This window comes from Lentinula edodes (assembly GCF_021015755.1).
Source record: "Lentinula edodes strain Le(Bin) 0899 ss11 chromosome Unknown C8R40scaffold_2, whole genome shotgun sequence".
Taxonomy (NCBI): Eukaryota; Fungi; Basidiomycota; class Agaricomycetes; order Agaricales; family Omphalotaceae; genus Lentinula; species Lentinula edodes.
Genome location: NW_025764308.1, coordinates 615,363 through 640,274, shown reverse-complemented (window position 1 = coordinate 640,274; position 24,912 = coordinate 615,363). Strand labels below are relative to the sequence as shown.

The 24,912-nt window shown below is 47.2% G+C and overlaps 7 protein-coding genes across 7 annotated transcripts; 5 read left to right on the top strand and 2 right to left on the bottom strand.

Annotated features, from left to right (window-relative positions):
- Positions 1-1,919, top strand: C8R40DRAFT_1165285 (uncharacterized protein; the record flags this gene model as incomplete). Its single annotated transcript, XM_046230667.1, has 6 exons — positions 1-9; positions 55-70; positions 127-648; positions 707-1,059; positions 1,118-1,309; positions 1,368-1,919. The coding sequence occupies 6 exons, from the start codon at positions 1-3 to the stop codon at positions 1,917-1,919; spliced, it is 1,644 nt and encodes a 547-aa protein (XP_046091424.1).
- A 4,157-nt stretch (positions 1,920-6,076) lies between these two features.
- Positions 6,077-8,169, top strand: C8R40DRAFT_1032868 (NCS cytosine-purine permease; the record flags this gene model as incomplete). The annotated part of the gene is made up of 8 exons (XM_046223291.1): positions 6,077-6,224; positions 6,280-6,538; positions 6,660-6,782; positions 6,836-6,872; positions 6,931-6,962; positions 7,032-7,247; positions 7,311-7,655; positions 7,734-8,169. 8 exons carry the CDS (start codon positions 6,077-6,079, stop codon positions 8,167-8,169), a joined length of 1,596 nt encoding a protein of 531 aa, XP_046091423.1.
- Positions 8,170-10,248: 2,079 nt separating this feature from the next.
- On the top strand, positions 10,249-12,414 carry C8R40DRAFT_1157915 (gamma-glutamyltranspeptidase; the record flags this gene model as incomplete). The annotated part of the gene is made up of 10 exons (XM_046229680.1): positions 10,249-10,350; positions 10,408-10,455; positions 10,518-10,726; positions 10,780-10,969; positions 11,030-11,301; positions 11,356-11,646; positions 11,701-11,827; positions 11,882-11,984; positions 12,035-12,262; positions 12,335-12,414. The coding sequence occupies 10 exons, from the start codon at positions 10,249-10,251 to the stop codon at positions 12,412-12,414; spliced, it is 1,650 nt and encodes a 549-aa protein (XP_046091422.1).
- Positions 12,415-13,392: 978 nt separating this feature from the next.
- Positions 13,393-16,304, top strand: C8R40DRAFT_1065401 (uncharacterized protein; the record flags this gene model as incomplete). The annotated part of the gene is made up of 16 exons (XM_046225666.1): positions 13,393-13,431; positions 13,554-13,613; positions 13,656-13,673; positions 13,732-13,848; positions 14,042-14,087; positions 14,230-14,275; positions 14,409-14,506; positions 14,545-14,782; positions 14,828-14,983; positions 15,053-15,086; positions 15,151-15,255; positions 15,325-15,452; positions 15,524-15,700; positions 15,777-15,847; positions 16,029-16,114; positions 16,158-16,304. 16 exons carry the CDS (start codon positions 13,393-13,395, stop codon positions 16,302-16,304), a joined length of 1,566 nt encoding a protein of 521 aa, XP_046091421.1.
- Positions 16,305-18,533: 2,229 nt separating this feature from the next.
- Positions 18,534-20,115, bottom strand: C8R40DRAFT_245929 (nucleotide exchange factor Fes1-domain-containing protein). The gene is made up of 5 exons (XM_046234475.1): positions 19,778-20,115; positions 19,653-19,680; positions 19,394-19,521; positions 19,037-19,331; positions 18,534-18,949 (listed from the first exon to the last, which is right to left on the bottom strand). Exons 1-5 carry the CDS (start codon positions 20,018-20,020, stop codon positions 18,573-18,575), a joined length of 1,071 nt encoding a protein of 356 aa, XP_046091420.1. The 5' UTR covers positions 20,021-20,115; the 3' UTR covers positions 18,534-18,572.
- Positions 20,116-20,211: 96 nt separating this feature from the next.
- C8R40DRAFT_1032949 (uncharacterized protein) lies at positions 20,212-21,771 on the bottom strand (the record flags this gene model as incomplete). Its single annotated transcript, XM_046223298.1, has 2 exons — positions 20,212-20,420; positions 20,511-21,771. 2 exons carry the CDS (start codon positions 21,769-21,771, stop codon positions 20,212-20,214), a joined length of 1,470 nt encoding a protein of 489 aa, XP_046091419.1.
- Positions 21,772-21,830: 59 nt separating this feature from the next.
- On the top strand, positions 21,831-23,680 carry C8R40DRAFT_1165278 (uncharacterized protein; the record flags this gene model as incomplete). The annotated part of the gene is made up of 4 exons (XM_046230666.1): positions 21,831-22,107; positions 22,143-22,154; positions 22,221-23,290; positions 23,447-23,680. The coding sequence occupies 4 exons, from the start codon at positions 21,831-21,833 to the stop codon at positions 23,678-23,680; spliced, it is 1,593 nt and encodes a 530-aa protein (XP_046091418.1).
- Positions 23,681-24,912: the final 1,232 nt, after the last annotated feature.

Below are 24,912 nucleotides of genomic sequence, written 5' to 3'. Positions count from 1 at the left end.
ATGGTCAATGTGCGCAACACTACATGAAAACCTGCTCAAAAAGACAAACGAAAGGGTAAAAAGAAATCAGGTAAGTCAGAGATTTAAATTTTGACTCAAGTCGAAGTGAGATTGAGCATTCTACAGCTGCATTGAGCCAGACAGCACAGCATACACCTACGAAAGCTCATGTTCGTCCTCAGCCAAGTCCCGAAATCATACCAACACCAACAAGACAACAGCCCAGTCTTGAAACTACACCACCACCCAAAGTACCAAAACCAACAAGAGCTGAGTTCCAAGCTGCTTACCGCCTCATGGGTTTCAGTAAAAAGTCTCTGGATTTCATGAATGATCGTACACGGGACACGCCAAGTGACAATGAAAACACGCGAGTAATTTCAGTCAGCAATGATTCCGATTCCGAATTGTCCTCTGCGACTCGTGGATTTGAACCCACCCAGGTTCAGCTAGGGAGAAGAAAATATCTGCTCGATACTGCAGGAATAGAGGATGAAGATAGTGAGACAGAAGATGAAGGAGAGGAGGAAATAGAAGAACAAGAAAGTGACGACAATGAACTACTCTCTGGAAGGACAACGATCACAGCATCCCCTCTGAAGATTAGGATTAGCAGAAAGGACAAGACTGAAGTCGTTGAGAAACAAAGTGAGTGCTTTGCCTGTTTCACATGCATTAGTACTCAACTATTTGGCGGATTCTATAGCATTCATATTCTCGGTTCCAGTTGATGATGCAAATGAAGAGTTCACCACGCCCATTTCATGGGCTGATTTCGAGTATGCCGTTGCCAACACACTGGGCATTGCCCCCAGACAGGTCCGGGTTGCCTATCGTTTCAGTACTACACCCCAAAGTGACTGCTTGTTCAATCATGTTCGGAATGAAGCTCAACTTCGAGAACTTATCAAAGATGCCAAGGTTGCTCAGAAGGCCTATGCAAAAAGCAGAGTCAAGACTAAGAAGAAATTCATTGTGGTGCTGAAGCGTACAGGTGAACAGTCAGAGAAGCCTGGAAAGGATAAGGATGGAAAAGGCAAAGTAAAGACATTGAAAAAGGTGTGTACAGAGCTATCATTGAGCATGGATGGTGATTTTCAATCTTCGGCATTCACAGCGCAAACGTTCCGATAGTTCTGAAGAGGAGGAAGAAGAAGGGATGAAGACAAAGGTCTTGAGCCAGGTGCAATGGATAGCCAAGATTAGCGAAGATAATCATTGTCCAGATCACAACCGCATTTGCCTCAAAAGTATCACATCTCACCCACAGCTAAAGTCTGCTGACATCGCGACATGGGCTCTGATGAATGTGACGTTGTTCGCTTCTGATTGACTCTGCATACATCTGATATAATTGAATACCTTAGGTTGCTGGATGGACATCGACAACCACCCCCCCACCAAAGTTGAAACTTGATTTTGCCAGCAAAAGGAAACCCGCAGCTCCAGCTCCAACTACAGCTTCCATACCACCTGGGTATCCCTACCACTCACTGATGCACTATGGATATGCAGCATATGGTGCACCTGGATTTATGCAGCCCCCAGCATCGCCATTCAAACACCGTAGTCATTTAGGGCGTGACGAGATGCCAAGCTCCGATCCCATAGAGTCGACGGAGGATGTAACTCTCTTTCCCCGGTTAGAGCAATGGCTAGCTGATCTGGACAATAGCCCTCATGGTCTCGATAACCATGACTTTGCATCATTTTCACCTGATTTCCTTCGAGAAAAGTATATGCGTATCTCTGACCTTGATGGACTTACCCTGAATGAGCTTCTGGAAATATGTGGAGGTATGGCAAGAGGCACAGCAAAGAAGGTTGTCAAGTGTGCAGCGAGAGAATGTAAGGTCATTAGGAAAAAGGAAAAGCAACGTCTCCGGGAGATGGAAAAAATGCCTCGGCATTATTACTGATAATATTGATACATTAGGACTATTACAACTAGTAGCCACAATGTGCAAACCATCCTTGTGTATCTGCTTCAGTTACAGACCAAACAGCTTCATTGAGTAGTAAGTAAACATCGAGATCATCTTTTTCCGACATAGCCGCACATGCAATACCTCCATGGCGTCGAATGTAAGCCTTAATGGCAGAAAAAGCAAGTTCAATAGGGTTGTAATCTGGAGAATAGGGTGGCAAGAACACATAGCGCATCCCACTGAATGTGAATGAGATTCGGTACGGGTGTCAAATGAATCAATAGACTGACCGAGCTTTTATCATATCAAGAACCTCTTCATTTTTGTGGATACGACAATTATCCATCACAATCACTGAGTTTGATTGAGGCCATGGATTCATTTGGCTGAGGAGTCCGTCAATAAATTTTCGGAATCGCAAGTTGTTGTATGAGCCTTCAACAATATCAACAGTGAGAATTCCAGTACTACATAGAGCTGGTAAGATGGAGTATCTAGAGCTATTCACGTTAGCAAGAGACATACTTCAAATACAGGAAAGACTCACCGCCGACCGCACACAAAAAATGCACTGCAAGTAGCACACTGTCCACCTATTGCCCATGCATAGCCTCGATAAGTGGTTCTTCTATCAGCAGAACTCTCATCTACAAAAACTATCTGCTCTGAAGTGTAACGTAGTCCAATAAGTGCAATGTATTTGGCCCGCTTGATTGCACTCCTCTCGATGGCTTTTCGTGTTAGCTACAACAAAGAAGGACAAAGATAAGTACAAGGATATGCAGTCAAGGTAGAGACAAGCCTTTTTCATCCTATATCCACTGCGTTGAAGAGTTCTCCAGATGGTGACAAGAGAGACATTGGTCCCAGTCAATGCTTCGAGCAAGTCCTTCATCTCATCCAGGTATGCATGACATTCCTGACCAATACATCCTTGAATGAACTACGGGAGACACTGGTTAGAGCCAGGATTGATAACATGCAGCCAATGTACGCACAAAAGCTTCCTCCACAGATAAATGTCTCGGCCTTCCTCTCAATTCAATTGCTGCCTTTGGTGGAATAACACTCCCAGTGGTTTTCCATCGATGAAGGATACGACTTTGTTGACGAAGACTGACTTGAGTGAATCCTTGGATCTCTAGTGGATTATGTAGCTCGGAAAGTCAAAGAACAGTCCAGCAAAGCTGCTCGGGCAGTGCCTTTCCTTTGGTCATAGGGTATGCAGTACAAGTGACAATAAAGCAGCTCTTCGAGTTGTGACTTGGACATTTCCTGTTCCTGTATTCAAAACCATAGTTGCATCTCTAGAATACTACTCACTCCATTTTAGATGGCTCGGGATTCTTGTATATGAATTGATTACTTTGGGAAAAGTGAAATCTGTCATGCCCTGGCTACAACCAGACCAATCCCAGTACCCGCCACACGTTGCCATACGTCCTACCCACCTCCTGTATTTCCTCTGCACCTCCCCAAGTACCATCAGACACCTCCCCAAGTATTCCTGACGCAACTACCCAAACGTCCTTCACCCCGACACGCATACGAAAACCCTCCTAGCCGACAACCCCTTTAAGTATTAATCTCGATTACCTTCCTCCCTCCGATTAGCTGCCTCATGTCTCCAGATGTTCTCTTGTTCACTTCCCGTACCTATTTAAGTAACGCCGCAATGTCCTGAAGCCCCAGCTTGGTATATTTTGAACACACACCCTTTTGCATAGGTCCAGTCCCTGTCCCTTTGTACCTGCTAACCATACGGATTTCTCTTTACTCTCTGTTTCTCTACCTCTGTTTCTCTTTACTCTCGTCTATTGTCTCTCTGATCGTCTATACGATCAAATATACACTTTTACTTCAAGTCTAAGCCTTCCGAGTGAGTCCCCAAGCTCCCTCGAACATTACTAAAGCTCCCCAACGCCTACACGCTTTGGTGAGCTACCCTACCCCAAACCTGCCAGAGCTCCCTAGCTACTTCGTAAGCTTCGGGACCTCGATCTAGGTAACGTCGAAGCTACCCCTCACGTCGAACTATGTACCGCTTCTCCGTTACCACCTCCCACACTCAAGGACGTCCATCCTCAAGCCCATCCCCCAGGGACCTACCCTCCCTGGCATATCCCTTCTCGGGAGCTTACACCCTCGAGACCCATTTACATCTACGACCTACTCGATCCTATATTGACGTTCTAGTGAGTACAACTCCTACTACACAATATCGTACAGTCCTGCACTCTTCCCTAACCTCCCTACGCCTTAGGGACCTCCCTGGACCTCGTAGGAACCCCCTCAAGGGTCATCATCTCGTCGTTCCAACCACTATTAGGTCATTCCCGTCCTCGGTCGCGGTTCTCGTAGCTCCCTTCAAGCTCCAGCCTGCTCCTAGCACGCTACAACATAAACCTGTTGAGGCGAACTCCGTACGTACAGCTTTGACCATCCCATTGCGGACGAAATCCCATTCCAGTAATGTAGTTTCTAATACGGCTTAAGATTACTAGATACTGTACAGTTATAAGTAGATCACGCAGGTGGAGTACACGAGCTCCCTCAGTTGCTTTTATATCAACTGAGGTGAGCTCGTTAGTACGTTAGGATATACACTTACTGATATACATGTTAGCTTAATCTTATGCCAACAGGTAGAAACAATACAGTTGCTTTTATATCAACTGAGCTTAATCTTGCGCCAACAAAACCTCCATATACCAAAACCTACCCTAAGACCTATTTTGACCCAGGTCTTACAGCAAGGGTACTAGCTGGAGAGCACTCTCCAGCACCCAAAGCACCGAGAGCAAAAATTTCAGCTTGCTCTAGGTGCTTTGGCTGCTGGGAAGCGCTCTCAGCTGCTCTCAGAGAAATAGCCGAAAAAACAGGTTTTGCAGATGTGCTTTCAATCCTCACAATGAGGCCACTGGGCTTCGAAACAAGAAGTAAGTTCATGTAGGTATATACAGTATAGCTCAGTATAGTCCAACATGTGTACACTGGGTACCACCTGATTCACTCAAGGATTACTGTAGGAATGGGAAAGGGCCTCATATCGAGGTACTGGATTGCCTCAGGCTGACTTGCCTTCATTTCATGAGAGTGTACAAGGATATTTATGGACAGAATAGTGAGTTTAGGTACAATTTCTTACAATATGCACTTTCAATAAGTACATGGCATCACAAAAGTTGTATAGGAAACATAACAGTGCATATCCAAACTACGTTTTCAAGATTTGTATGGGGTGGTTGGGCATTGAGTAGGTCAAAAATCGCGTCAATTAAAGATGGCGAGAAATCGGCGCTAAATTATACTTTGGTACAGTACTTTCGCCGAGCTCGCTTGAGGGCCAAATGGTTCGACTGAATTTATTGGAGGCTTGGGGCGACTCAACGACTCAACGACTCAACATCTTCATAGACTACATCATGTTCTACATTATGACTCGAGAAAATTTCATTATCGGGCCAGATCCTTTGAAAGCCTCATCGGGGTTTTCTCTCTCGGCTTCTGCTTTTAGATTCTGACAGTCCCTTCCTCCGATTCCTCCGAATTCTCTTTTGTTCCCTTCCATTCACTCAAAATTCTGCGAGGAACAATGTCCGGTCAGAAGATAGAGGAACATAAGAGCGACGTTGAGAAACGGGGAAGTATAGATCTTGGCCAAAGAGGGGAGGAAACAGGGGGTGACACCCGTCAAAATCCGAAAGATATCAATGTCCGTTGGTGTCTGTTTGTTCACCATCTAAGCGCTGGAGTTGCCGCACCTGCCGATTGATGCCGTGCGTACCTTGAGCCTTCAAAGTTCAAAGTTTCAATGCGTTCAATGCAACCCTCAGAATCGTTGTATTTTAAAATTTATCTACGTTTAGTTATATGCTCTGTAGTGTCAGCATTAGAAAGCCCTCGCTTCCTTGATAATTCATCTATCTGTAGTTGGAGATCATCAGATATTGGTATGCCATCTGCATCCCGAAAATCCATTGTTGCATCTTTAGGAATCCGCCACATAAAGAAGCATCTCGGCCTTCTAGCGCATGGAAACCGAGAGCATTGACAATGGTATAAGAACGAGATAAGCACTCGATGAACCTCTGTAAATCGATGATAATTTCTAATTCAGCGGTAGGTGCGGCAACTCCAGCGCTTAGATGGTGAACAAACAGACACCAACGGACATTGATATCTTTCGGATTTTGACGGGTGTCACCCCCTGGGAGGAAATATCGGCACTTCCCTCGACGTATTCGTCCAACTCTTTCACGAAGCGTCTACTGAGCTGGGGTGTCGAAAGTAGAGGTTCGTCTGGCAAGCTCTTCTTTATTGGCCAAATATTAATCAATATCTTGGATAGGCATATCCCCCGTCCCATCTTCCCAAAGAACCGATACTTCCTACTACAAACTCTTCTTCATATGGTTCACGATGAATTTTAACATACTATCCTTCTCTGCTGGGACTCTCGGTCCTGTGGCGTATGGGTTGGGGATCAGGGAATCATGTCTGGTGATCTTGTTTTTCAATGCACTGTGTTGTGCGCCTCCGGCATATTTTGCAACATGGGGTCCGAAATTGGGAATGAGACAGATGGTGCAGGCGAGGTTCTCTTTTGGGTGAGTCGTCCATTTTCTCTAGGTATGTATAGATCGTACGGGATCATCAATCGTTTGGGATGAGTGGACGCTTTATATAGTACCTGATTAACCACAGAGTAGTCCTAATACTCCGATACAGATATTACGGTGTCATCCTCGTCTGCATCCTCAACCTCATCGTGATGACTGGTTTTTGTATCTTAAATGCTATTCTAGGTGGACAAACACTTGCCAGTGTGGCTGACGGGAATCTTACTTGGAAGTAAGTCATTTATCGCAATTCGCACTTGTATGACGGATGGCTTATGTGCGTAGTGCAGGTATCGTAATCGTCGTGATTATTTCCCTAGCTGTGAGTCAAAGCTCAAAGTACGAACCGGATCCTAAGGAGCTAACATAGCTCCTTACAGTTATCGTTCTGCGGGTACTCGATACTCACTTGGTAAGAAGCATCTAACTTTTCTTTCTCTTTTCCTCATCGTGTCTTTACCACTTATATCCTTGTCTCCAGGTATGAACGCATCGCCTGGTTCCCCGTCCTTGTCGTTTACCTCGTTGCCCTCGGTCTCGGCGGAAAATACCTCAACGACATCCCCGCCTCTGCCCCAGCCAGCACAGCGACCGCACCGACAATACTATCCTTCGCGTCGACCATAGCGGGGTTCGTAATAACATATTCACCTCTGGCGTCGGATTTCACCATTTATTTCAAGCCGAGTGTGTCGAGGTGCGTTATATGGTATTAGAAATCAAAATGAGCTCCAGTGACGATGGATCCTGGAATGTACAGTACTAAAATCCTCCTATACACATACCTGGGTCTCTTTATCCCGGTTGTATCCGTTCAATGCTTAGGTGCAGCGTTCTCTGCTGTCGCGCTCTCTCCTACTTTGCCCCCATCCTCCGTTCCAGCCACCTGGGCCCAATCTTATTCCTCCTCATCGGTTGGCGGACTTCTCCAATCTATCCTTTCCCCCGCCGGACGCTTTGGTGATTTCCTGACGGTGCTATTGAGTTTAAGCGTGGCAGGGAATATCGCGGCTACGTTTTATTCGATAGGATTTAACATCCAGTTAGCGATGCCGGTGTTGATCGTGGTGCCGAGATATGTGTTTTCAGTGGTTATTACTGCTATGTGAGTGCTCCTACCAAACCATATGAAGCAGAGCTACCTGAAATCGACGAAAAACCGCTAATCTCCTGCTATGACAAGTGTCCTCCCATTAGCAATCGTCGGCTCACATACATTCTATGACACGCTCGAGGATTTTCTCGGACTAATTGGTTACTGGTGCTCGGCCTTCATTGCCATTCTCCTCGTCGAACACTTTGTCTTTCGGAGACGTTACTCCTCCCAAAACCCCTCACATACCAACACCGACAACCAAAATGAACCCCTCACTGATTGGGCCAGGTTCTACCCCCCAACGCACTGGAATGCTCCTTCGTTACTTCCATCCGGTATCAGCGCAATCGCAGCTGGAATTATCTGTTTTGGTCTCGTCGTTCCCTCTATGGCGCAGATTTGGTTCACAGGGCCGATTGCGGAGAAAACGGGTGATATTGGGTTTGAGTTGGCGTTTGTGTTTGCAGGGGTGGTGTATACATGCCTGAGGGGGGTGGAGGTGAAGTGGAAGGGGAGGTTGTAGGATGGGATGATGATTATATGTAGGTTATTGTGTCCGATGTAAAACATGGACTTGTCCTTCATACAAGGAAGCCCTAGTCTATCTTGGGTTGGGGTATGATCGGATGTACTACATATAGGGGGGATTGTCCGAATTCTTTGATTCGACATTCACATATGCCTCAGGAGGCTCATTTATATTCTGGAAGCATGCGTAGGCGCAGTGAACAGCTTTGACCACCGGACCACCAGCCTCTCGAAGTACGAAGACCGAGTTTTGTCCTTGCCTTCTCTTTCTTGCTAACAATCACTTCACTCTTTGGCTTGTTTCAGAATTTTCTACGTTGCTGTGAGTACCAACCTGTTCAGTTCCTGAATTTGTTTCTGTTAGCAATTGTAGGTCATGGATGCTCTGGTGAAATAGCCACTCCACATTGCCAGGTCCTTAACGTTGTTCAGAGAAAGTTTGAATTCAAATATTTTTTGTAGAATCACGTAGTATTGTACCATCGACGGTCATCGCTACTTATAATTACACATAGACCGGTCATTGAAACATTGCGAGTCCCACCCCTCCGGTTCCGCACAAATTTTCATGACGACACTAGTGGAAAACAAAAACATGAAGTTTGGGTGATGGAAGTAAATCCAGAGTTCGCGGAAATTGGATAAAGCCAAGGACTTTGTGAGTTGCTGTTCTGATTGATACAGTTCTAAGTCAAACTTACTGACCTGACTGACCTGACTTCACGCTCCATTTTTGCTTTGGATGTGGCCCGTGGCCCTTAAGGTTCAGTTGATTCTCAGAATATAACAACAACTGGGACGATAAGCTCGAATGAGACAGCGATAACAAGGTCCATATACCACGGAACGATGATATTAGCAATTCGCTGCGAAATTTCGAGCATGATTACTCCAATTATGAAGATGCAGGGGGAATAGTAGGAAACATAAAGCGAAGTAAGACTGATCAATTCAGCTAAATTGCTTGTCACCACGGAAAGAGACGGAAAGATAATGTCGATCGAGAATAGGTGTAGATGCAAATGAGAACTGTAGACGGGCCAGTAAGTTTGGCAAAATACAGACGACAATACATGGCGAAAAGTATCCGTGGCATGTGATGCGAATCGCGTTATACAATTGGAGCGCTTTGGAGCGAGCTCTACCGCTGCGCGTTCCCTATTCTTGAGTAATGTGCTGTAACGTGCAAACGCGCGTCTAGGAAGTCATCACACAATGATCTCGGGAGAGAAATCCCAAACGTTTGCGGGATGTTGGTATAGTTCTGCTAGTCAATGGAGGTGTTCACTCCGAGTCGTCTGGTGCTCGTGGCCTGCAGATGTGTAAGTCAAAGTCCAAGATCATATGTAGATGGGAGAATTTTTTGATTAGCTAATCATAAATCCGAACACCCGACAGTTACCCGATCTCTTGGCCTTTCCTTCTGTTCTCTGCTTTTACCCGATGATTCTCAATGGCGCAAAAGCTCACAAATCCTCAAGAATATTGCGCCTTGGCTTTACATGATTCCGGAGCTTTTCAAGGATTGGACTTTCCCGTTTATCATGGAAGCCACCCGGACTTCGGCTCTTCCCCTTTGGCATCGACCTACAGCAACAGAGGAATTATGGTATTAACTAAACCTTTGATCTCCTTTGATCAAATATTTTAGTATTTCCAAGAACACGGAGGCTCTCAAAATCTATTTCTCGAACACAGGAAGACATTCGTTCGCGTTGTCTCTATGAAGTAATGCAACCGATTGAGGGTTTGTGAACGAAATAACTAGCCTCAAGGCGTCCATTATCATTTCGCGCTAGCCATCAATGCTCATTCGATGCAGGTGAAGGCGTCAGCTTACGCCTAAGATCTATATAAAGAAGACAACATTGGGAATACACTCTGCACTACGCATCTTTTACATGAAAGATGTTTGCTGGCCAGCTCAGGCTCATTGTGTCTTTCCTCCTCCTCGCTGCTGGTACTATCTTGCCTGTTAGTCGGGCTGCGGCAATTCACACTAGCGACCAGGTCTTCTTGCAGGAGGCAGCGCCTCACGGAGGTGTTGCAACCGAAGCTGGTTCGTTGAGTCTGTATGGTTATAACGCACCGTGCTCATGAGCTATCATGCCGCGTAGCTCCGTGTACGAAGATTGGACTTGATGTCCTCCAGCAAGGAGGTAATGCAGCTGACGCGGCAAGTTCGCAAGTTTTCCAGGTCCATCTCTGCTTGACTGATATTTGTTCTTGCCAGATCATTGCATCAGGCCTTTGTGTTGGAGTTATATCTGCTTACCACTCGGTATGTTCCTTTGTGCGCGTCGATGTCCCATAATTTTTTCATTGATTCTGCTATCCTTACAGGGCATCGGTGGAGGCGGATTCATGTTGGTTAGATTCAACAAGGATGATGGCAGTCACGACTACGAGATGATTGACTTTAGAGAAACTAGTCCTGCTGATGCTCATAAGTACATGTTTGTCAACTCCACTGATGCAAAGGTTTCCGTCGTTGGCGGTCTATCGGTCGGCGTTCCTGGAGATTTGCGCGGCTGGGAAATGCTTCATCAACGGTGAGCGACTTGGTCGAAGGACCTACCGATATTGATACCCTCTCATCGACTAGGCATGGATCCATGCCTTGGCAAGATCTCGTTATGCCTGCTGTGCACTTGGCGCGCAACGGATTCGAAGTGGATGTTGACCTCGCTGCTGCCATGCACGGACAGGATTTCATCATGCAAAATGCTGTTTGGGCCGAGACATACGCTCCCAACGGTACTGTTCTTGTCCAAGGAGATATCTGCTATCGCAAGGTATGAGCAAAATCGCGCCTTCGTTTCGTTTCTTATACCAACGACGAACGCATGGTATAGAGGTTTGCCGAAACCTTGGAAAAAATTGCTAAATACGGCGTTGATGCGTTCTACACGGGCGACATTGCTCTTAACACTATTTCGACTCTACGTCAGAACAACGGAATCATGACTCTCGATGATTTGGCTAGCTATACTGCAGTCGTCCGACAACCTCAAAATATCACGTACCGTAATACCAGAATTTTTTCTACTGTAGCTCCGTCCAGTGGCGCTGTAGTGCTTAGTGCGCTAAAGATATTTGAGGGGTTAGGTGGCAATATTTCGCACAGGTCCGTATCGCGATTTTCAGAGTTTTTCTTCGTCATTCTAACTCACATTCATAGCGGTCCCTCTATACATCTCAATACGCATCGACTCATCGAAGCCACTCGATTTGCATATGGGCAGAGAACGGAATACGGTGACCCCGCTTTTACCTCAAACGTCTCTCAACTCGAAGCGTATTTCCTCACCGAGTCTGTCGTGAATCAAACCCGGAACAAGATTGTCGATAACAAGACGTTTCCTGTGACATACTATAACCCAGAAAATTATCAGGTTGTCATTGATAATGGTACTTCGCATATGGCAGTGATTGATAAAAATGGAATGGCAGTTTCGTTGACCACTACAATGTGAGCTCCTTCTGTGATAGAGACACGCTTATTTATACATCATTTACTGGTCAGCAACAACTACTGGGGCTCGCAATTAATGACCGCCGATGGAGTCATTCTCAACGATGAGATGGGTGATTTTTCCTCCCCCGGATTACTTGATGACTTCGGATTCAGCGCTTCACCCGCTAATTATATCGTGCGTGTCATTTTGCATCTGAATACTCATTTCCCCCTCATCTTCGAAGTTTAGGCTGGCAGAAAACGTCCACAGTCTTCCATCTCTTCCACGATTGCAGAGGACTTGGAGACTGGGGATATAATTATCGCGACCGGGAGTGCAGGTGGAAGCAGAAGTACGCTACTTATTTCAACGTCCGTTTTCAAATTCATTTATAGCGCGTAGTCATTACTGCAACTCTCCAACACCTCCACCATCACATCGATCAAGGCCTCAACTCTTCCTCCTGCGTCCACCACCCTCGTTGGCATGATCAACTTGACGGTAATACGTATTTCGAGTATGATTCGGAGACAGTTGGGATCGCTGGGTATGATGATGCCACTATGGCGTATTTTAGAAAGATTGGGTATAATATTTCGTACATAAGTACGGAGAGGTCCACGGCGCATGGTATGTGTTTGGTTAGAGCATTGCCCGCACTTTGATCACTCAATGGTTCATTCTGTATTTCTTCATTTTTAGTTGTTATCCGTCAACCAAATGGTACAATTGAGGCGGCTAATGATCCTCGAAAAGCAGCTGGTGCTGGCTTGGCATATTGAGTGTCTTATGTTTGGGAACCCATATTGTACAGACTAAAAATATAATAGGTATATATAGTGGTAGTAACCTCTTCTGCGGGTGTGATATACAGGTTCAACCAGCATGTTTTCTCTTTATTCTCATCTTCACTTCTTTTGCTTTCTCGTCTTGAAGTGAAGACCTTGTGACCTTGATGCAGATGCTCCAGCTGTTCCTCGGAATTGGTGAGAACTGTATTGGAAAATTCAGCGCAGTGATATGTATATGGCATAGTCGGAAACCCTGTGGAAACCCTAGGAAGAATGCTGGTTCATTGAGGCTATAGATGCCACCTGGATACAACCATAGAAAAAGAAAGATTCTGATAGACACTGGAGCAGACGGGCTGAGTAGGGCATTGACATTTTGCGGGACAGGCGTTCTGTATGTGCACACTGCAGAACGTTCTCGGTCAAATATGTATATGAAGTGGGAATAACCGAACGTCGCGCATGATTTGGAAGAAACATGGAGGTGGACGCCATTTGTGAATCCAGATCAAGCCTCGTCTTGCAAGAATGAGAGACTCGCTTTAGACACAGCTAGTACAGCAATTCCTGCCAATCAAGAAAGGCGGTATACGAGTCCGAACTGTAGAATATGATCATGAGCAAATTACACTCTAAACGAGTCAGAGATTGTGCTCACTGAATTTTGTCAGGTTTGAATCTAGATAGTGCCTCAACCTCAACAATTGCAGCTTCAACCAAAAAGGAGTCTCGTCTTCATCCTTTGGCTACCAGTATCGTTAAGGTTGTTCTGCAGATTATAGAGATTTAATTGACGGGCGCTCTGGGAAATTGTTGAAGATATCGTGATTTGTTTGGCAGTTGTGATTAGAACATGAAGCCTGAAGGTGTAACGGTTCCTTATTGAATTCGAGAACGGGGAAAGCTCTGGAAAGCTGGGAAAATTGGGAGGCGCTTGAAAGGTACAGGGACGTAGACTCGATAGACCTAATGTCCCACGGGTTCTTCCCCTCCCTGTTCCATCTTCCAGTATTTCACGCTCATAACCGTCAGCTTGATTGGGTTTCAAAGCGAATCTGGATCGTAGAAAGGGACCACACCGTGTAAGGCTTCATGCCGGATAATAATAATAATACTTTCATAACTTACAGGTGTTCAGAGCTGAGGTGGCGGTAAAATCTCGTTGTGCTTCTCTACCATATGTACCATATGTGAGCTGAACTTATGTGGATATCTGGTTCTCCTCATGAAAGATGGAAGCTGGTATGACAGTAAGCGCTATTCGATAGTATTGGATAATGAAGATGTTGAACTTTGGTACGTTGATAGCTCTGGATTCCAAGAATTCCAAATCTTGCGCCCTGGACGGTCAATGTTTTTCCGGAGTTCACTTTTATGCACAATCCGATGAACGTTCGGGCATCTATCCTCCGCATTCTTGTTTTCGTGGGTCTCTCCTTGCCGTATCGATATGTTCAACACATTACAGCACTGATACCTGCATCTGGTTTCATAATGAAGGTGCTTTCAGACTTGAAGACCTAGTCAACAAAACTCATAACCATATTAGGGAAATCCGTGGAAATAGGACCCACTTCTACAGCCATGAGTTCTCACACGACTCACACATCTGTCAAAGTGGATCGCTGTGAGCAACGCCGATGTACATAGAAGTGCTGATCAACGTACGCAACGAAGAATCTACGTTCAACGTTCAACTTTTCAGTCAATCAAGATGGCCGTCTTCGGAGAGGCCGTCATTCCCTCAGCGCTTTAGCATTCAGTAATCCATTGATTTCATTCTGGGACGAAAACGTTACTACACAGCACCGCATCGGTACTTTGATTCCGCGCTCAAAAGGGCAAATGAGATGTGAGTGCTAGAGTATAAGTATCATGCTGTATTATCCGGGGTACTTAATATCCTAATATCCAGTTGCTCTGCTGTCGATAAGGTTCATGGTCAAATTGTTCATTGCCGTCCTCTGACTCCTGAGCATTGGAAGACGGATTTTGGTTCCTGTCATCACTTTGTTCGCCGCAATCTATCACTTCCACGACTTCAACCCATTGCTCGACGTTATGTCCTCTTTGTATAGTTTTCGTGAGTCACATCTCTCATATTCCTCGTACATAACTCAGTTCGAATTCCGGAACCAGGATCAGACGACTCGATTTCGACGATGACGGATGCGGCATCCAATCGTACGGACCTCATAGGATCAGGCTCTGTGGATGGAAATAACAATACGGCCCCCTCTGCCAGCAGTGCTCTGTTCATTCTCTTCATTGTTTTCCAGCTCATAGGTCTTGTCGGGTCAATCCTCATACTATTCACTGCCTGTATCTCCAAACTAGTCCGAAAACGCCATTGGAGCTGGTTTAGCTTTGTGTTTTCGTGGATTGTCTCCTGTGTATCTTACAGGTATGTGATTATGTTTTATATGACGCTCGAGCTTGAATATTGTTTACTTACCGGTCAAACCCCTGGCAGTCTTCTGGCGGGCGCACCAATAGATTGGCGACCTGAATATCCCCTGTGCCTGACACAGGCTGCTCTCATCTACACTGTTCCGACCTTGTACGTTTCCCTCTCTTCTCAACCGAGGCGAGATAAACACACTCACGAATCTGCCAAATGGATACACAGAACTGCCTGCTCCAGCCTTGCACTTGTTATCCAAGTGAGTTTGGGCCTCCTTTGTTCTGATAATCGTTTGATTTCACGTTCTTTCCGTTTTTTTTCAGGTTCTGGTTAGCGTACGCGCTCTTGCTGCAATTCACATAAACCCCACAGCAATCACTTCGAACGATGGAGGCAATACGTCGTTGCATAGGTTGTGGACGTTTCTCGTACGTGGCCTCCTTCTGGTTTAAGCTTTTCCAAGTCATTCTAGACATCTTTGCTTATGTGCTATGCAGCTCCTTTCGATTCCATACCTGTCTGGTGCAGGAATGTTCGCGATGTCCCTTGTGATAGGCCTTCGAGATCGAGCAACGGTGCGAAGAGAGCCGGGAGGATTTTATTGTAATATGGAGAACCCCATTCCGTGAGTCTTGCTCTTCTGATTCCCTCTTTCATCTCCCTCCACATCAATCGTACTCACAAATTCATTCGCAGAGGAAAACTATCAGCAGCAATCGTAGCAGTGATCATGCTCATCTGCGTATCGCTAGGCATTACGATTTGTGTTATCCTGCGCAAGAATTGGAATGCGGTTCGCAGCGACGTTCAGGTCCCGCTTGCGACGGTGACGAGGGTGCTGTGCTTCAGTACGTTCTCGGTGGTGGCTACAGTGTGAGTATGGATTGTGTTACTTATCATCAAGTGTTATCGTACTAACTGGGATTCTTTCATTTTGCCCTTCCAATAGGCTAGGCCTTCTTTTCTTCGTCACGCCACGATCTTCTCATGGTTTCGGCTTGGAGATAACTCTATCACTCCGTGTGTTATTTTTTTTCCCTTTGAATATTCATTTTCCCACTTCGTCCCTTGTTCTTAACTTTTCAATCATCTTTCCTTTCATTCTACATCTCAAAACCCATACCCCAATCACCCATTAACCATCCATCCTGAACGTCCCTGGGGGAGTGCCTTGAACTGACTTTACACTTATATCTTACAGTACCGGTCGCAGCGGTCGTGACTTTCGGCTCTCAAAAAGACCTTGTCCGGTCGTGGAAGGCAGGGTTCCAAGCATTCTTTCACTCGGTGCAGTTTGGCTCCAAGATGCTGCGTAGTCTTCTTCTTACAGTGCCTGGTGGACCCACGATGGAGAATGAGCAACACCACCGACAGCAAGATCAATCGCGATTCCGGAGACGACCCCGACTCGGACGTCGCTGTGGACCGCAATGCAGCCACGCGTGCAATCAGTCACATAGCAGCCAAGACAGCATGATTAGTATGGATGCTGCGTTGGCATAGCCTGCGCTATGACGTGGTAGAGCGTTGTAGACGATTCTTTTGAACGGCTTGTGGGAGCAGTGTTGTTGTTGTTGTTGTTGTAGGATGTAGGTTGTAGGTTGTTGTTGTTGCCTTTTTGGAAGTGTTTGCATGCTGCATGTGGATCTTATCATGGTTTAGACGATCGCGCTCGGACGATTTTTTGCTCATTGTACCTGACTCGATTCTCTCTGCTTCCCTATTCCCTATTTCTTCTTGAGACTCTCGGGATACATCCCCCTCCGAGGCGCTCTACCCGCACTTCCTCTTCGTTAATTCTTGTTTTTGATTTAACCCTACCAAAACTGTTTACTTTCCCCCCCTCCCTCGCGTTATTGCTACTGTTGCTACTGCTGCTGCTGCTGTTGTTGTTTGTTATTCGGTTTCTCAATCTTTATTCATTCCTTTTCATTTTTCGCTTTCGTTTCTGATTCGGACTAATTTTCTTTCCTTTTCCTTTTCCTTTTTCTTTTCCTTTTTGCTTCGAGGTTCATCCAAACCCAATGTACTTGTGCCCGAGCTAGTAGATGAAAAAAAAGGATGTGGATGTTCGGTTGTATATGTTGTACAGTATGTATTGTACCATTTTACCTGTTGTTACAAGTTGTATATTATCAGTTATCATCACTCCCCTTCAATTCAATCCAAAATCCAATCCAATCTAATCCAATCCACCGTGTACATATTATCTATCTACATATCTATCTATCTATCTATCTGTCTATCTAGTAAACAAAAATGCTCAGAACATATCTGATATACATACTCCATTTGGTGATCCCATGATCGTCCGAGCATCCGAGCAACGTCGCAGCCTAGGTTCCGTGAGTCAATCTTCGTTCAGACATGTTCAGACGTTCAGATGTTCAGCGTTGATGATGATGAACAACAGCCAAGCAAAGCCAAGCACGGTGAATGTTGTTGACCGCCCCCCCTCCGGGGTTTTCTTTAAGTAGCTAGGGGTTCCTGGGTTCCTGACCTTGATGCTTTAGGCTGTATTTCAAAAAAAAGAAAAAAAAATTTTTTTGGGGGGGAGGGGGGTGCTACATACTGCAGTTGCAGTTGATGCTCAGGTCGGTGGTGGATATTGAAGGTGAAATAAAAGATTTTAAAAGAAGAAGGGAAGATGAGAAGAGGAGATGAGGGTTGGGATTGATTGTTCTTGATGATCCTTGTATAGTATACCAATAATCATACCGATTTACTTAGAGAGGATAACTTGAAGATAAGATAGGATAGGATACTAGGATCAAACCCAGGATCCGAGTCATTGGTGCGCCGCACTCTGAATCACGACTCTGAACTTATCCACGACTCGTTGTTACAGGACTACTAGTGTGGGCTTTCAAGCAATTGGCTTTCGCCGTGTTGCAGGAGAAGCACAGAGACTCGGAAGCACCAGGTTCAAACTTAGCTTCCCAACTTTCCAGCAAGAGAGAGGCAAGAGCAAGAGCAAGAGCAAGAGCCACGCCAGGCAGGCAGGCTACAGCATGGCACAGTGCAGATACATAGTAGGTGCAGATACACGTGCACGCGTGTAGACTGCACTACTAGTAGGCTGTAGGGTTGTAATAGATTATAGTAGGGACGTGGTTTTCCCTACTAAACAGTGTTTCTTTGTTCTCCTTGTACTACATAGTAGATTGTACTACATACATACATGACTGTTTTATATATCCCTTTACTAGTATCAGGCGATTTTGCTGGCTGAAGACCTGCTTTATACACTAGCATACTATATGAACGTAGTAGATATACCCACTCTTTACGTCTACGTCTACGTCTACCTAGACACCTCGAGAAGAAAGCTGTACTACGGTGACGGTGCCATGTGGTAGTACATAGCCTTAGTGACATGGTGTACTACATACAATTCGAGATAATCGACGTTTTTACCCAACCAACCGATTTCACACAGTCCTCTTTTAACTTTTACCCAACCAATTTCACGAAGTCCTCGACCTCTCCAAGGGTCATACCCCATCGTTCGGCCAACTTTTTATTACCACCATTCCCCGACGTTTCGTTACTGGAAGAGTCTTTTGTGAGTGAGGAGATCCATTCCCGGAGACGGGCTTTTTGGGATGGGGTGAGTGGGGTGGTGGGGTGTTGGGTGTGGGGTTGGGTGTGGGGTTGGGATAGGTAGGTGTTGAGGAGACTACCGAAAGTACACATCAATATCAATATCAACAAAGAAAGACAAAAACAGACGAAGAAACAACACTCACCCAACACCCATCTCCTCAAACTCCCCATCCACCTCTTCCTTAGTATCCCCAGTATCCCCGTCCCCGCCATACGGCAAGGAACGCGTGAGCCCCACGATGAGGGTATCGATGATCCCGTGTGTGTGGAGAGCTTGGTATGTGGGAGCGGAGGTGGAGACGCGGGCGGGGTCGGAGAGGTGGATGGAGTGGGAGTTGGGGTGGATGGGGTGGACGGGAGCGGGGGCGGGGGTGTGGAGATTTTGGGTTTGGGAGTTTTGGGAGGGGGTGTGGAGGTTTCCGAGGGAAGGGGAAGGGGAAGGGGATGGGTCGGGGGAAGGGATAAGAAGAGCGTTAAGCAGGAAGAGGGTTTTTCGACGGATTGTGATATCTGGATCTATAACCCCAAAGAAAGAAATGTATTGTATGAATACTATATCAAGGGTGACGGTATCAATAAACTAAGGGAGTGAACGAGACGAACCTTGGAGAGCCAGACATAGTCTATCCCAGCCATCGCACCCGTGTGCATCGTTGACGTCTAACTGGAGCAACGCGGGAGCGTTGTGTTTGAGTAAACCGGAGAGCGCGTATATGGCTTTGGAGCGGAGGGGTTTTGATGGGGGTGGGGGTTTGGAATTGGATTTGGATTTGGGGGATTTGGGGGGTGTGAAATTGGGGGATGGGGAATTGGAATTGGAATCGGGGGTGGTGGATTGTGGTGGTGGTGGTGGGGAGAGGAAGGAGGTGAGTGTTGGGAGGGGGTTTAGTTTGAGGTACTGTGAAATTCACAGAGATGAGTCACGAAAAATATCGAGATGAGTTGTAGGGTACAACGTACTGCATCCTGCGCAGAAGGATTATTCTGCAGCGCCGTTCCGATGACCCAGAGCGCTTGTACCGTGACGCTGTCGGGGGAAGAGGTTAGGAGAGCGTGGAGAGGTTCCCACATTTTGAGGTTTGATAGATCTGCGACGATAAGGATAAGGATAAGGATAAGGATGGCGGAGAGAAAGTGAGAGAGTGAGAGGAGGGGGGGAGGGGGGGAGGGAGTTTGAGTGAAAAGAAAAAAAGCAGAGAAAAAAATAGGTACAACGTACTATTCGCGTTATCGATTTGCTCGATGAGCTATCCACCAAAACACAACAAACAACAAAAATTCTCGTCAGTCACACAACTCAGGGTACTCGCGCGCTACACACAAACAACACACTAACGGACTAACCATTTCCAAATTATCCAACGCAGACACTCTGTCTTCCTCGGTGTTGCCTTCGTCTACAGCGATAGCCATGGCTTCTTTCATTAGCACTGCATCGCTCTTGCCGAGGAGCAGGTCGATGATCTCGGGGTTGAGGTCTGGGCGTCGTGAGGGTGGCGCGTTGGCGGTGTTGTTGGTGGCGGTGGTGTTGGTGTTGGTGTTCTGAGGTGTAGAGTTTTCGATACCCCATCGGAGGAGAGATTGCATGGTGGGTTGGTGGGTGCTGGTGAATGGGAATACGAGATTATGGAGAAAGATTATATACTATGTATGTAGTGGAACAATGGAGATGTTTCGAGAATACAGTGGCTGTACGATAACATTCACGCCAAACACTATCTACCTATCTATCTATCTACTTATCTAACTAACCAATCTAATCTAACTAACTAACCAATCTATCTAACACTAAACCTCCCCAAAACCTCCACCATCCCTCTCCTTCTCTCCTTCGTATCGAACACCGTGGCATGGTCTAGGTCAGGATAATACAACACCTCTAATTTGCGATTATGTGACTGTGACTGTGATTCCCATCTGGGTTTCACATCGTCTTCGCGGGTGAGGTAAAGTCGGACTAGGGGGGCAGGTATGATTTGGTCTTTGCCTGAGAGAAGGATAGCGAATTTGACGCTACCCGAATCGGAATCCAAACCCGAACTCGAATCGGAATTCGAATCCAAACCCGAACCCGAACCCGATTCCGAATCCAAACCCGAATCTAAACCCAAATCCTCCCTCCACAAAACATTCTCTGCCCAAAAAAAACACCGTCCGAGGACATACGCGATATCCGGGTCCCTTGACGCAAAGTACCACAGCTGCCATTCGTTGGCCGCGCGCGGGGGGCGGTAGAGGAAGTTGAATGCGACGGAGGGGAGGTGCAGGAGGAAAGGGATGGGGTCGATGAGGAGGTGGGATGTTATGTGTATGCGTGGGGGTTGGTCTTGTTGTTGTGATTCCCGCTGAGCGCGGAGAACATGCGCTGCAAGGACGGTCCCGTAGGAATGCGACGCAAGCACGGCGCGGGATATGCCGAGCGAGTCGAGGGTGGTGTAGAGCCCGTGGAGGAGTGATTTGACGGGAGGGAGGGAGTTGGCAGGGGGAGAGGAGATGTGCATTGAGATGGGGAGGAGCTCGATGAGGAGGAGGCCTTGGTCTGGGGTGGCGGTGATGAGGTCTTGGAAGAAAGGGAGGTAGGGGTACAGCCCGATGCCGATACCGTGGATGAATATTATGGGGTCGCGGGTGGGTGATTTGTGGGGTCGGTACCAGTAGGAGAAGTGCGTGGTGGCGGATGGGGAGGGGGTGGTGAATATGTGAAAGAGTCGAGGGGGGAAGATACGAGAGGGGTTGGAATAGTGGGTGAAACCCATGAAGGAGAGTTTGAGTGAGGTGATGAGATCGACGAGCGCGACGACGAGGTACCATATTAATGGTCTATGCACCATTTTTACTGGATCCAACGTCAACCTCAACGCACTGGTCGTATGTATGCGGCCTTGCTCCAGCTTCATCCCGAGTAATTCCTCCACCTTGGTGACATACTCCTCCATCTCCTCCTCCCAAGACTCTTGCGCAGTCTCCGGCGTCGCGGAGAACAACGCCCACAAGATCCATTCGACGACGTTCTGCCGCTTGATGTTGGGAGAGGTGAACCACCCGAGGGGGTATCGACTACCAGCTATACGCTTGGAGCATTGGAGGAATAGAGCGTGGCGCTGTGCACGGGTGAGTGGCGGGGGTGTGTATATGGATTTCTGCAGCACATGTTTGCGGGGTCTATACACGAAGAGGTAGAAAGACGCTTCGAGGAGGGCGAAGAGGAATAAACACGGTGTGAGTGATTTGGTGTAGAGACAATAAGAGAGGTAGAGGAAGCTCAAGGGGGCGACGAGGCGGAGCAGAGATATGGAGGAAAGGATAAAGATGTACTCGGGGAGTGATTGACCAAGCATTCGAGTGGTGACTGTGACGTGTAACGTGTCACAGTCTCCCTTTGGTTTTGTTTTGTTTTATGCAGGCGAGTGCGTTTACGGATCAGGTGGTGTGTGCTCTAGGCGAGGAAAGTCAGACAAGACCAACACGGCTTGAGAGGATCGTGGAAGAGCTCAAGACAACGCAGGATCAGGATGAGGTCCTCGACCCCCTCACACTGTTAGCGCACCTCGTACCTTCGCCCGACGCGGGTGCGGAGTCGTTGTTGGAGGTGATCAGGCAGAGGTGTAGTCCGAAGGAAGTGATTGTGGCGTGTGAGGAGTTGTTGGAGGCGCTGCGTGGACGGGTTGAGGAAGGTAAAGGGGAGAAGGAGATTTCGTTGATGTGTCAGGTGTTGCGTCTTGTGCGGTTGTTCACTGGCAAGTCCCTTCTCATTGATCCTCCTCTTGTTAATCGGTATACATCGCAGTGATCACCAAATCGCCTCGGGGAAGTCGGAAGAGGAAAGTATCGAATATGATACACTCGTTTGCACCTGACCTTGCGTTGGTTATTCAGATGGTGTGTGAGAGTGAGAGCGACGCTGAGAACACTGAGAGTGCCAGTGACCTCTTATCGGGCTGTACAGACTTGGTTGAAGGGATTATCCTTTGCTTCGACGACGAATCCCACAAACACATCCTCCTCCCCTTCCTCATCTCCACAACCACCTCTCTCTCCCCTTTCATCCCCTGCTCACTATCCCACCACGTCTTCGCACGGTGTTTTCCCCGCCTAAGCACCAGCGTTGCGTTGGAAAAAGGATCGGAGGTCATGCAGAGGTTGGTGGGGGTGTATACCCGCTTGGGGGGGAGATGGGACGACACGTTTGTGTTGTGGGCACATGCGGTGGTTATGGGTCTTGATCAGGAGCATCGACATGCTCCGGTGATATTGGCTGCGATACGCGGGGGTTCGTTTCTTGATGAAGCGCTTGCTGTGCTTTTGGTTTTCTTTTCTTCTTCTCACTCTCACTCTCCTCCTCCTCCTCTTTCATACTCTGAACTTCTCCTCACTCTCCTCCCCACCCTCGCATCCGCCCACCCCGACCCTTTCATCCGCCTCTGTGCCTTCCGCCTCTTATCCCTCGTCCTCCGCGCGGTTCCGGGGTTCATACAGGTCCAGGTCTTGGTTGATCTGTTGTCCGGTGATCAACATCCTCATCAACATCATCATAATCCACATTCCAAGATGTTGCGTGTAGCCGCTGTGGGGCTAGTCAAAGACCTCGTTTTGGATGCCCTATCTATCCCTGGTGGGAATAATATCCTCGCATCCCCGGCTTTCGTACTCTCCCTCGCACCAGTGTTGTTTACTCCCCCCGAACCTGTATTGGATCCCTCCTTCTCCATGGACACCATTCCCCCCAACGACACGGTCCCCCCCAACGACACAGTCCCCCCCAACGACACGGATGAAGCACTAGAGGTGGAGTTGACGAGACTAGGTCATGTATTAGCATTGTATTATGCGCTGGAAAAAACTGATGTTGCGAATCGGGTGAGTGGGATTTTTTTTTAAAAAATTGTTCCAGTTTCTTCGTTGGGCTTGGGTGATTCCCTGGGCTTGGGTGGTTTGAATCAAAAATTAAAAATTAAAAATTCAAATTCAAATTCAAATTAAAAATCCAAATTAAACACACTCCCGATACACCAGACAGGCATCCGCGATCCGGATAACCGCGCTAATATCGAGCGGACGCTGGTTGCTCCCATACGCAGTGCGGTGTCGCGGTGGGGGATTCAGACTCAACCTGGGATTCAGACTCAGAATCAGACGGACATCCCACCCTCACCCTCACCCCATGGGACCCGCGTACGCGCGGCGCTTGTGGCGTTGCAGATGGGGGTTGAGAGGATTGATGAGATGTGGAAGGCGAGGGGAGGATAGGGGGGAGGGGGGGGGAGTGAAGGAGTGAGGGGGGGGAGTGAAGGAGTGAAGGAGTGAAGAAGTGAAGGAGTGAGGGGGGGAGTGAGTGCAGGAGTGAAGGAGTGAAGGAGTGAAGGAGTGAGGGGGGAGTGAGTGAAGGAGTGAAGGAGTGAAGGAGTGAAGGAGTGAGGGGGGGGAGTGAAGGATTTAATTCGGTGGATGTTAAAGTGATATAGTTATAAGCTGTGTACCGTGTACCGTGTATATGTACATATGAATCTCCCAGTGAACACCTGTACAGACAAGTTGTACACACAGACAGGTGAACACAGATGCAAGATTACTGTAAAATTCGATGCTGTTTCGGTTCGTCGATGCTGTTTTGGTTCAAACTTCAAAACTTCAAAACGAGATCTGGTCAACCGGCCTTGCCCAGCCTTCCCCTCGGGCCCTCCTTCCGCAAAACTTGAAATTTTCAAGCTCAAGCGCTCAAGTCTTGAACGGCGAACACAAGGAAGGGGGGGGGGCGGACGGTACATAATCATAATATAATAATTATATGAACGCATATTAACGCATGAAACGCGAACGTGAAACGCAGAACGCATGAAACGTGAAACGCAGAACGCAGAACGCACTGGCAGAACGCAAAATTTTACCTACCGGGAAGGGGGGGGGAGGTAAGGTTTATCGTTTCTCTTTTTCTGCTTCTCAATCATCATCATCATCTTCAAGAACTTCTTCTTCTTCTTCTTTTCCATCATCTTCTTCTTTTAAGTTCATTCTGCTTCTCAACTTGAATCACCATCATCATTGCCTCCTTCACCTCACTCCTTTCCTTATTCACACCCCAATCACCTCGTTCACAGTTCACGCCTCGTGCCAGAATATTTGTGTTCTGTTTCTTTCCACAAACGGTCTCCCTCTCTTCTTTCCACAAACGGCCTCCCTCTCTTCTTTCACGTTAATGGTGAGTCAAGGTACACCAGTACACCTTACCACACCATACTACCGTGACCCACTCCACACAACTCCACACCACACCACCGTCCGACGTACTACATCACACTCACCAGACACCAGACACCAGGCATCAGACATCAGACGCAGCAGACATCAGACACTGTTAGACGTTTCTGGAAATACCAGTATACAATGCGTACTACGTACTACTAACTGTAAGAGTTCGCCGAGTTCGTGTACTGTAGTATACACCGCCCCCCCACTTCCCACTTCCCACTTCCCACTTCCCA